This window comes from Diaphorina citri, unplaced genomic scaffold (assembly GCF_000475195.1).
Source record: "Diaphorina citri unplaced genomic scaffold, Diaci psyllid genome assembly version 1.1 scaffold2542, whole genome shotgun sequence".
NCBI classification, from domain to species: domain Eukaryota; kingdom Metazoa; phylum Arthropoda; class Insecta; order Hemiptera; family Psyllidae; genus Diaphorina; species Diaphorina citri.
In genome coordinates, this window is record NW_007379962.1 from 7,370 (window position 1) to 19,958 (window position 12,589).

Below are 12,589 nucleotides of genomic sequence, written 5' to 3' on the forward strand. Positions count from 1 at the left end.
TTAAAAATTACAATATGAGATACCTATATTCGTAGATTATTTTGTACAGCTGGAAAAGCACATATTGTCCTGTGAAAATCACTACTGTGAGAAAAAAAAAAAAAAAAAAAAAGGCAAATGATAGTGCTCATCAGGTGTCGGGTATACCTGATAGTGTGTGGCTGGCCTAAGCCTCTGAGTGGGTTCCCATGTGATATGTCCTGTAGATTTTGTTTACTCTGAAGGGCTCCTCTGCCTTCTAGAGAAGGCTTCAAGAATGTGCAGTATGGGATTCCTGTCTTGATTTGTTTCAAACACCTGTAGTGCACCTGTGTCCCAAGACAGAGGTTTTTGTCCTCCATGTACTGGGAATCCTTTTTGGTGAATTAATGGTTCTTCGAGACTTACCGTTCTGACTATTATGTGAAGACAATGGACGCTTGGTCTTTCAGAGGACGGGCTAGTTTGGATAACTCTTGTAAGCGCTAATTTGCAGGTTTGATTCTCACCCGGGGATAACTATATCAGTTATCAAATCATCCCCAGGTGGCGCCTTGTAAGAGCTAGGTCGCGGGTTCGATTCCCATCAGGCCCAGGGCATATTTTATCCGAAACAGACCAGGTTTGTTCTCGGAACGGCTAGCTGACTCTAATCCTGCCATTATTCTCCTTGTGATCTCGGAACGCCAAGCCCTCCGTTGTTACAGTTCTCGCTCTACAAAACATGTAAAAACAGTCAGTTTTAGGTAGGTACATAAATAAGTATTATTTTATTATTACTTTATTACAAAACATGTGTGAGATAAGCTCGGTTTTCAGCCGTCCTTAGGGGGCCGAGGGGGCTATTAAATGACGTAACAATGAGTTTAAATAAATAAATACCTTATAATATGTAAAAATAAAATGAAATAAACAAAAGCATACACACGATTACGACGTTGTTTGTAAAAAAAAAGAAAAAAAGAAAAAACCCTTAGCAAACACAGTGACGTATTCGTAAAAACAATTAAATGCTCAGAATTCGCCGCCACTGATTGTCATAATTATCATGGGAACAAAAACACGCAGGATTTCTCGTCGCAAAGGTCATATTATTAGGAATTACATATTGTTATTACCCCCACCCCCCTCCTCTCTTCTCACAACCCCTTACTAAAGACCCCAGGGCCGTATTTGGGGAGAGGGGGGGCCCGGCCACCCCCTGCCCTGCCTTTGAGCTTCATTTTTCCCCTGTACTGTAGGTCAAACTTCGAAATTCCTGGATACGACCCTGAAAGACCCCTCTCTTATTAAAAATTACAATATGAGATATATTCGTAGATTATTTTGTACAGCTGGAAAAGCTCATATTGTCCTGTGAAAATCACTACTGTGTGAAAAAAAAGGCAATGATAGTGTAAGTTGATACTCGTGATATCAACACCTGTAATAGACTGGGGCACAACTTCTCACAGAAGTTCTCACTTTCCCAAAATTTCCATCTTTTAGGCCTGGAGCACATTCATGCGAATGCGACTAGACAACTATGCTGCAGGCCTAAAATATGGAAATTCTGGGAACGTGAGATAAAGGCCATAATTCTGAATTTTTAGCTGGCACTTGAGAGTTATATCTAGCTTAGCTGATGTGCTGATGAGTAAAAAGAACTGAAAGAGAGTTAATCAAACAAAGGACTACAAGATACAAAGATGGTTAATCAATAAGCAACAATAAGCAATAAGCAACAATGTTAAAAATAAAAAGCCATTATTACAAATTACAAAATTACAAAACATAAATGTACAATAACGTATGTATTTATAGTTATGTATTGTATTTTATTTTATCAAATTTATGTACATCGTATTTTACAAAAAAACCGAAAATTCTTCCAACTTTGCCCCAATCGTTTGTGTCGTAAAAATTATCGTTTGTGATCATAGGGCTCCTGTTCCTGAGATATTCAACCGGGCTGCTTTAGTAACCTGGCTGGTTTCATTTTAAAATTACCAGGCTGGTTTAACGAAACCCTGGAAGTCATAATGGCTGGAAGAATTCCCCATGTCTACAGTTTTTAGCCCGTCCATCCTTTATTATTACTGCATTTATTTATAGTTATGTATCGTATTTTATTTTATCAAATTTATGTACATCGTATTTTACAAAAAACCGAAAATTCTTCCAACTTTGCCCCAATCGTTTGTGTCGTAAAAATCATCGTTCCCGAGATATTCAACCGGACTGCTTTAGTAACCTGGCTGGTTTCATTTTAAAATTTCCGGGCTGGTTTAACGAAACCCTGGAAGTCATAATGGCTGGAAGAATTCCCCATGTCTACAGTTTTTAGCCCGTCCATCCTTTATTATTACGATAGTAATAATAATAATAATAATAAAAAAAAATCTGGTGTGAAGATCACACGACTTTCTATGAGTGACTGTCCGATTTTTACCAAATTGTTACAGTCGCGTCCTTGAACCATAGGTACCGGGATATCACACCATTTCATTTTAAAATCACCGGGCTGGTTTAACGAAACCCTGGAAGTCATAATGGCTGGAAGAATTCCCCATGTCTACAGTTTTTAGTCCGTCCATCCTTTATTATTACGATAGTAATAAAAAAAATAAATATATATCTGGTGTGAACATCACACGACTTTCTATGAGTGACTGTCCGATTTTTACCAAATTGTTACAGTCGCGTCCTTGAACCATAGGTACCGGGATATCACACCAAATTTCATCGATTTACGACACACCGTTCTTGAGATATTTTGTTCACAACTTTTCACTTTTTCCCATTTAAACCTGTAGTACGTACGTAGGTAACGTAACGTACGCACAGATCATGGGCTAAAAACCACTTTTTTGACATCAGGGGATCCCAAAACGGATATTTCCAACCATTTCCCGATTTTGAAAATTTGGACCGATTGCCATGGGCTAAAAACCACTTTTTTTGAGATCAGGGGATCCCAAAACGGATATTTCCAACCATTTCCCGATTTTGAAAATTTGGACCGATTGCAATACTTTCATTAATAGTATAGCACTCTTCATTCCTTAGATACTCTTTAATATTATTCTCTAACTCTTCATTCCTTGCCTCTTGTTCATTATTCTCTAACTCTTCATTCCTTGCCTCTTCTTCATTATTCTCGAACTCTTCATTCCTTGCCTCTTCTTCATTATTCTCTAACTCTTCATTCCTTGCCTCTTGTTCATTATTCTCTAACTCTTCATTCCTTACCTCTTCTTCATTATTCTCTAACTCTTCATTCCTTGCCTCTTGTTCATTATTCTCTAACTCTTCATTCCTTACCTCTTCTTCATTATTAGACCATGGGCTAAAAACCACTTTTTCGACATCAGGGGATCCCAAAACGGATATTTCCAACCATTTCCCGATTTTGAAAATTTGGACCGATTGCAATACTTTCATTATCAGGGGACCCCAAAACGGATATTTCCACCCATTTCCCGATTTTGAAAATTTGGACCGATTGCAATACTTTCATTACAGTGTAGTAACAGAAACTAAAAAGGTATAGTGGACGGGCTATTGTTTTCGCTTCGGTTTCGTCTGTCTGTCTGTCCCCATAGAAGGACTCGTTAGTCTGTTTTTCAGACCACCTTCGCTCTTCATTCCTTAGATACTCTTTAATATTATTCTCTAACTCTTCATTCCTCGCCTCTTCTTCATTGTTCTCGAACTCTTCATTCCTTGCCTCTTCTTCATTATTCTCTAACTCTTCATTCCTTGCCTCTTGTTCATTATTCTCTAACTCTTCATTCCTTGCCTCTTCTTCATTATTCTCTAACTCTTCATTCCTTGCCTCTTGTTGACCAAGTCACATAATCAAATACCTATCTTACTTAGCCGACAAGATTAGTGGTAAGTTTGACCGTCAGAGGAACACCGCCATCGCCATATGGTTCATATATAAATTCCAATACGCCTTTGTGTCATTTGATATGACCGCATTATATCTCGAACAATTAACGAACTTAACACATGGAATATGGAATAGAATATAATTATACAGTAGAACCTCGATTATTTCAACAAATGGGACCGTTCTAACTCTTCATTCCTTGCCTCTTGTTCATTATTCTCTGACTCTTCATTCCTTGCCTCTTGTTCATTATTCTCTAACTCTTCATTCCTTGCCTCTTGTTCATTATTCTCTAACTCTTCATTCCTTGCCTCTTCTTCATTATTCTCTAACTCTTCATTCCTTGCCTCTTGTTCATTATTCTCTAACTCTTCATTCCTTGCCTCTTGTTCATTATTCTCTGACTCTTCATTCCTTGCCTCTTTTTCATTATTCTCTAACTCTTCATTCCTTGCCTCTTCTTCATTATTCTCTAACTCTTCATTCCTTGCATCTGCTTCATTTCTCTCTCAATTTTATAAATTTTTTCTCTTTTTCTTATAGATATAACTAACCCTAACGTCATCCATTCTTTTAAAGGGGTTGTTTTTTTCTTTATTATTTTAGTTGTAGTGTTGTTGTTGATATGAGATTTCAATAAATCTATAAATATTTTAGAAGATGTTTCCACATCCTGGTTTGAAAAAACATTATGCCAATTTTCGTTAGATATGTCGTTGATAAAATTTTCTTCATTTAATTGAGACAATGTAAATTGCGTAGATTGTTGAATCTTTTGTAAGTTATATTTAACTTTTACATATATAGAATAATATTTCCACATCCTGGTTTGAAAAAACGTTATGCCAATTCTCGTTAGATATGTCATTGATAAAATTTTCTTCATTTAAATGAGACAATGTAAATTGCGTAGATTGTTGAATCTTTTGTAAGTTATATTTAACTTTTACATATATAGAATAATGATCCGTAATATCAGTTTCAATGATAGATGCTTTAATATTTGAGAAATTAAATTCTGTACAAAAGAAATGGTCAATACATGTTTTGGATCTTTCACGAGTGTATTCGTTGATATAGGATGTAAAATTCAAAGATGAGAGTAAGTCAAGGTAATCATAAAGAAGAAGAAAAAGAAGAAGAAGAAGAAGAAGAAGAAGAAGAAGAAGAAGAAGAAGAAGAAGAAGAAAAAGGAGATGATGAAGAAGAAAAAGATCTTAATTATGTTTTAATTTCGAACAGCCAAGAACAGCCTCACTCATATGTTTTATTGCACATGTCCCGGCCAAGATTTGGTTAATTTATTTTGGCCCGGGCAGTGAACCCTGTGTTTTAAGACCCAAAAGGTGTAGAAAACTTTTCACCTGTCTGTCTAAATATCTGTCCGAGGGATTTTGATTTTTCGAGTTCGTTAAAAAGTGTGTTTTTTTTTCTTTGCTCATTAACCAATCTGGAGCTCTGGTTAACCCATTGGGCAATCTGGCTCGTACTATATTGATCACGTACATTTTCGTTACCCTCCGACAACCCACCCACCATGCTGGTAGTAGGTATAAACAAGGTATATTCTATTCTGTTCTATTCTATTCCATACGTTAACCTCACCCTGCCTGAGTAGGGCCGGAGGAAGCATCCGATTGCAAAGATGGTCACTCATTTGTGTAAAGAAGAGAACTTTTGTGGGTATCACAGCATCACTCAGAATACTTAAGTCACTTAAGTAGCGTGGTCTAAATTCAAGTGTAGGGCGTGTTGGGCTCATGCACAGGTCTACCAAGTCCCATTACAGTACATGCCATTAATATTTATGATTTATGGGCATCAGAGTGAACTTTTGAGTTGTATGGCCGCCATACACGCCATACATACACGCTACGCCACTGCTTAAGTGCTTCCTTTACTGTTAAGTCTCTCATCTTCTGGTGTCATCAATCTATGTATTTACAATGGTACCTACATTGAAATGGGGGTCTTTTCTGATGAAATTCCTGTGTGCGGAGTCCAGTATGTAGGACTATTGCACCCCATTATTGTTGTTGTTTACAATGGTAATACCGACACTGGTCGCAACGATAAAATAGTTGACCTCACGAGGCTGAGTGCACCCCGAACTCCAAGCACAGAGCCGGCAAAAAATTGACCCCGCGCTTGCTACACCTAAGGCCAGCTACTCCCTATCAGGTAGACCTGATCAGGTGTCAGGTTTACCTGAGAGAGTCAGTTCTACCTGATAGTGTGTGTGCTCATCCGGTAGACCTGACAGACCTTTTCAGCCATACCTTTCAGGTCTACCTGACAGTACGTATGCTTAGGCTTGCCAAATATCCAAAATGTCGATTCGGGACGCGAATCCGCGAACATAATTGCCAAATCCGCGAACATAATCGCAAAATCTTTATGGTTCAGAAGGTCATCATGTTTTGGAAGGTCATCATGTTTCAAAAGGTCTTTAGGTTTTGGAAGGTCTTTATGGTTCTGAAGGTCATCATGTTTTGGAAGGTCATCATGTTTCAAAAGGTCTTTAGGTTTTGGAAGGTCTTTATGGTTCAGAAGGTCATCATGTTTCAAAAGGTCTTTAGGTTTTGGAAGGTCTTTATGGTTCTGAAGGTCATCATGTTTCAAAAGGTCTTTAGGTTTTGGAAGGTCTTCACGTTTCCGATGTTCTTCATGTTTTGGAAGGTCTTCATGGTCCAGAAGGTCTTTTTGTTGTTTCTGATGGTCTTCATTTTTTGGAAGGTTTTCACGTTTTAGAAGGTCATCACGGTTGAGAATGTCACTATATTTCTGATAGTCTTCAAGCGATGGAGAGTGTTCACGTTTTCGAAGGGCGTCATTTTTGAGATCTTTTTCATGTCTTGAAAGTTCGTCAGTTTTCGGAAGGTCATAATATTTTTTAAGGTTATCATTTTTCAGAATATCTTGATGTTTTGAAAGGTCATCGTTTTTCGAAATATCTTCATGTTTTGGAAGGTCATCATGTTTCAAAAGATCTTTAGGTTTTGGAAGGTCTTTATGGTTCGGAAGGTCATCATGTTTCAAAAGGTCTTTTTGTTGTTTCTGATGGTCTTCACTTTTTGGAAGGTTTTCACGTTTTAGAAGGTCATCATGGTCCAGAAGGTCATCACGTTTGAGAAGGTCATTATATTTCTGATAGTCCTCAAGCGATGGAGAGTGTTCACGTTTTCGAAGGGCGTCATTTTTGAGATCTTTTTCATATCTTGAAAGTTCGTCAGTTGTCGGAAGGTCATAATATTTTTTAAGGTTATCATTTTTCAGAATATCTTGATGTTTTGAAAGGTCATCGTTTTTCTGTTTGTCCAAATCGAAAATCCTGTAAATGTAGCTCGGAATATTGATAGCAACGCTGACGCCAAGCGAGATAAGAGCTAATTTTACAAATTTCCTGAAATTATTGAATTTTCCTTTATCCGTCATTGTAATTGTTCAAAGATAATATTTCTATCGTTTATAATGTTTTGATTTATTTAAAACATGGAATTATAACCAGATTATTTTTATTTGAGAATAAAAAGTAGTCATTCCGTGAACTGTATCGATCAAAACACACAAACACAACCCGGGAGCACTGCAACTACGATCTGTGTTGTAGCATGTCCATCTCGGTAGCATGGCTCCTCAGATGGGCGATAAGACACACAATACTGTCCATTCAGGTGGCTTATCTCTTTATTCTGCGACTCCTCTCGCACGGTTTGTCATATTTAGTGCACCTCTTTTAACAGTGTCAAGATGAAGGATATTTCGTAGTTTTTCCAGTGCTCTCACGTTGTTTTTGTGTGTTTTCGTCAATACAGTTCACCGAATAACTACTTTTTATTCTCTAATGAAATAATTTACTAATTTACTTCTCTTTCATTTTATCAATAAAACAAAACATAGAAACATTTATTATTTTTAATTTACTACTGCTTCGTTTTATAAAATAAATAAAATATAAAACAAATAAAACTAAAGATAGAAATAGTTATTATTCTTAAACTTCTACAATAACAGAGCCCGCCAAGATGTTACAACCCCCGAAATCCAAATTGATGAAATACACTTACGCCATATTGTTCTTCACCTTTTTTATTAATGTTCCGTTGATCCTTTATAGGAATATGAACAAATATTATAGTGAGAAAAATCATGAAGATCAGCATGCCAGTGCCAGTATTGACCATCAAAACCTTGGAAGTAAGGGAAATGAAGACCCTCTAAAATATGAAGAACGTCCAAAGCATGAAGAACAAAAGCAAAAAGAACATCCAAAGCCTGAAGAACATCCAAACAATGAAGAACATCTAAATTTTGAAGAACATTCAAAACACGAAGAACAAAAACAAAAAGAACAAAAGAATAAAGAACATCCAAAGCACGAAGAACAAAAGCATGATGAACATCAAAAGCATGAAGAACAAAAGAATAAAGAACATCCAAAGCATGAAGAACAAAAGAATAAAGTACATCCAAAGAATGAAGAACAAAAGCAAAAAGAACATCCAAAGCATGAGGAACATCCAAACAATGAAGAACATCTAAAATTTGAAGAACAATCAAAAAACGAAGAACAAAAGCAAGAAGAACATCCAAAGCATGATGAACATCTAAAGCATGAAGAACAAAAGAATAAAGAACATCCAAAGCATGAAGAACAAAAGAATAAAGAACATCAAAAGCATGAAGAACAAAAGAATAAAGAACATCCAAAGCACGAAGAACAAAAGCATGATGAACATCAAAAGCATGAAGAACAAAAGAATAAAGAACATCCAAAGCACGAAGAACAAAAGCATGATGAACATCAAAAGCATGAAGAACAAAAGAATAAAGAACATCCAAAGCACGAAGAACAAAAGCATGATGAACATCAAAAGCATGAAGAACAAAAGAATAAAGAACATCCAAAGCATGAAGAACAAAAGAATAAAGTACATCCAAAGAATGAAGAACAAAAGCAAAAAGAACATCCAAAGCATGAGGAACATCCAAACAATGAAGAACATCTAAAATTTGAAGAACAATCAAAAAACGAAGAACAAAAGCAAGAAGAACATCCAAAGCATGATGAACATCTAAAGCATGAAGAACAAAAGAATAAAGAACATCCAAAGCACGAAGAACAAAAGCATGATGAACATCAAAAGCATGAAGAACAAAAGAATAAAGAACATCCAAAGCACGAAGAACAAAAGCATGATGAACATCAAAAGCATGAAGAACAAAAGAATAAAGAACATCCAAAGCACGAAGAACAAAAGCATGATGAACATCAAAAGCATGAAGAACAAAAGAATAAAGAACATCCAAAGCACGAAGAACAAAAGCATGATGAACATCAAAAGCATGAAGAACAAAAGAATAAAGGCAGAACATCCAAAAGATGAAGAACATACGACACATGAAGAACTTAATGAAAAAACTATGAAACCTGATTACTGATTACTATCCAAGAGATGAAAACCCCTATCCGACAGACGAGCCGCCAGTGGTTACAGAAGACCCGCGTCCGATGAATGATAATGACGAACCACGTCTTCTTGACTCCCCGTGAGCTCCCGTGACGACGTAAGGGTAGTGCGTTTCTACCTTAACTGGACAATCAGACTAGTCAACTTGGAGGGTAGCGCGTCTGTCTTGTAAGCGCGAGGTAGTGGGTTCGATCCCCGACCAGGACGAAATTTATTCTAATCAGATTAGGTTCGTTCATGAAGAATTGAGCCTTTGGTTATGTGTTTTGTGATAGTATTCCGAACCCGCGGTCTTTCCATTAGAAAACCACGATGACCGCAGAGTATGGCCATAATCAGAGACGTACAACACCTTGGCATCTTGTGATTGAGGACAGAGGTTAAGTGAACCAATTAAAATTCCATCCAGCCTCTTCACTGCCGGGTTAGCCAACGTAACGTTGGGCGTGGTTAGCATCCGGATGGGTGACCATCCTGAACTCTTTTTCCAAGAGGTTTGATAGGGGGAACTGCTTGGCATCTAGTGATTGAGGACAGAGGTTAAGTGAACCAATTAAAATTCCATCCAGCCTCTTCACTGCCGGGTTAGCCAACGTAAATGATAATGACCCGCATCCGATGAATGATGATATACTGATTCCAGATGACTTATTTGTCCCCTGTAACGACAGAGAATGAAGATATAGAGAAGAATATTGAAGAATACCCTAAGAATGAAGTGATAGAGAAGAATATGGAAGAATATTATCCTAGAGAAGAATATTAAAGAATATCCTAAGAATGAAGAGATAGCGAAGAATAGAGAATATCCTAAGAATGAAGACTTAGATGATAATGAAGATGAGGCAAGGAATGAAGAGTTAGAGAAGAATATTAAAGAATATCCTAAGAGTGAAGAGAGAGAGAGAGAAGAATAGAGAATATCCTAAGAATGAAGAGTTAGAGAAGAATATTAAAGACGATCCTAAGAATGAAGAGATAGAGAAGAATATTATCCTAAGAATGAAGAGTTTTTTTTTTTATTTTATTTAATATACCTTATTTATACTGTCGGCTAAGACTAAAAGAGTTAGAGAATAATGAAGAGATGTGCCCAGTATTGAAGAGATAGAGAAGAATAGAGAACATTCTCAGAATGAAGAGTGAGAGAAGAATGAAGATCCCATGAATAAAGAGCTTTTCCGCCACTGACGTCCCGCCTGTCTGATGGACCTGGGTTTGCCGCCGGGCGGAATAATGTAACACTTGTATCAATGTATCAGTGCTGTACGAAATAAAAACGGCGTCGAAAAACATCAATGTAATAATTGTAGGTATTTCTTTTTTTTCAGCCAAACCATCACCATCCAAAGCATCAAGAACATTTAAATCATCAAGAACATAGAAAACATGAAGTAACTACGAAACATCAAGAGGATCCAAATCATGAAGGACACCCAAAAAATGCAGAACATCGAGGCAGAGTGGACGGTTCAGTAGACATCGGTTGACTATGTGTGGACACACCTTTACGTGAGCATTTCCACTCAAACCACTACTTTATCATAGCCAGATAGAACTTGGACTTTTTTTGCGCTGTAAGGTGACTAATTTGGGGAGCAATCCTCCTCCTTTACCTGGGTTTGGGAGCAGCAGACCTGCCCCAAGAGTTTCTGGTACAGCTCAGGTGGAATTAGTTAAAACATGGACCTCGCTTGGTTCGATATTGTCACCAAGTAGTGACAGGGCAAACCATCATTATGGACTAAACAGCTCATTCTGCCATGTGTCAGAGTCAGTTCACGTGACGTGATAGTAGTGTGGCGGTCCTGAATTACCTATACAATATTATGGGAAAACTTTAAACTACATCTTTCTCACTCCCCATGAGCTCACGTGACGTGACGTGATGGTAGTGTGTTTCTACCTGTTGAAGAGGTTTGACAGAGGGAACTGTACCTGCTAAAACTGGGCAGTAATCGAACCCGCGGCCTAGCGCTTACAAGGCAGACGCGCTACCAACCAAGCTAACTAGGCTGGCAATGAAAAGTAAAAATCACATAGAAAACTGCCGATTGGTATCGGGTTTCTAGTTTCTACTGCAAATAGAGAAATGATATCACACACTGATGCTACGTCTCTACATTTTGCTGCCGAGGCGTTACGGCTTTGTGACTCATCAGCAGATTCAGAGACAAACAGTATAAAGTTGCCTACGTGAATTCACGTGACGTGATAGTAGTGTGGCGGTCCTCAATTACCTACAATATTATGGTAAAACTTTAAACTACGACTTTCTGGCTCCCCATGAGCTCACGTGACGTGACGTGATGGTAGTGTGTTTCTACCTGTTGAAGGGGTTTGACAGAGGAAACTGTACCTGCTAAAGTCTTATCGTCCTGAAATCGAAGAGAGAAGGAAGACAGGATAGGAGAAAGCCAGCCGTTCCGGGAACGAAAATTATCCCATCAGGATAAAATCCGCCCCGGTCAGAGTCAGCGTTGCTTAAATTTAGTGTCCTTGGAGCTCCCAATTTGGTCTTTATGTTAAGAGGTTTGACGTCACAGTATATCTTTGTAATCTAGTTCAGCGATTCCCAAACTGGGGTTCGCGGCCCCCGAGGGGACCGTGAAGAGCTCCCAATTTGGTCTTTCTGTTAAGAGGTTTGACGTCACAGTATATCTTTGTAATCTAGTTCAGCGATTCCCAAACTGGGGTTCGCGGCCCCCGAGGGGACCGTGAAAGACTTCGCGACCCCCCGGGAAGATTAAATAAAACATGGTAAAGAGGCCGGAGCGATCACCGTTAAAACAAAGGGGCCGTGTAAAAAAAAGTTTGGGAACCGCTGAGAATAACATATTCGACAGCCTAGTTAGCTTGGTTCGACGCTAGGTCGCGGATTGGCTTCCCGCCCGGGGCGGATTTTATCCTGAACAGATAGGTTCGTTCTCGGAACGGCTGGCTTTCTCCTATCCTGTCTTCCTTCTCTCTTCGATTTCGGGATTCCCTCTCTCAAACCTCTTAATCTCTTTTGAGCACTACAAACAGGCACTGTTTACTGAGCTAGTAAAGGGACTTTCCAGTCCTATTTGAGTGCTCTAAATACTTACCTACTTATTGCAAGAGCAACCTAAATGACACTATTGAGCACCCTAAATGGCACTGTTGAGCACCCTAAATGACACTATTGAGCACCCTAAATGGCACTATTGAGCACCCTAAATGACACTATTGAGCACCCTAAATGACACTATTGAGCACCCTAAATGACACTATTGAGCAC

The 12,589-nt window shown here is 38.2% G+C and overlaps 2 protein-coding genes across 3 annotated transcripts; one reads left to right on the plus strand and one right to left on the minus strand.

The window, feature by feature from the left end:
* Positions 1–2,902: 2,902 nt before the first annotated feature.
* Positions 2,903–7,291, minus strand: LOC103519120 (uncharacterized protein DDB_G0290685-like). The gene is made up of 4 exons (XM_026830722.1): positions 6,508–7,291; positions 4,060–4,364; positions 3,626–3,796; positions 2,903–3,291 (listed from the first exon to the last, which is right to left on the minus strand). The coding sequence occupies exons 1-4, from the start codon at positions 7,289–7,291 to the stop codon at positions 2,926–2,928; spliced, it is 1,626 nt and encodes a 541-aa protein (XP_026686523.1). The 3' UTR covers positions 2,903–2,925.
* Positions 7,292–7,506: 215 nt separating this feature from the next.
* On the plus strand, positions 7,507–9,372 carry LOC103519121 (sex-determining region Y protein-like). Of its 2 annotated transcripts, none has more exons than XM_026830724.1 (2): positions 7,507–8,456; positions 8,706–9,372. In XM_026830724.1, the coding sequence occupies exons 1-2, from the start codon at positions 7,882–7,884 to the stop codon at positions 9,241–9,243; spliced, it is 1,113 nt and encodes a 370-aa protein (XP_026686525.1). In that variant the 5' UTR covers positions 7,507–7,881; the 3' UTR covers positions 9,244–9,372. The 2 variants fall into 2 exon arrangements, with proteins under 2 accessions (XP_026686525.1, XP_026686524.1); XM_026830723.1 differs by having other exon boundaries at positions 7,513–8,924; positions 9,174–9,372.
* The last annotated feature ends 3,217 nt before the right edge of the window (positions 9,373–12,589 follow it).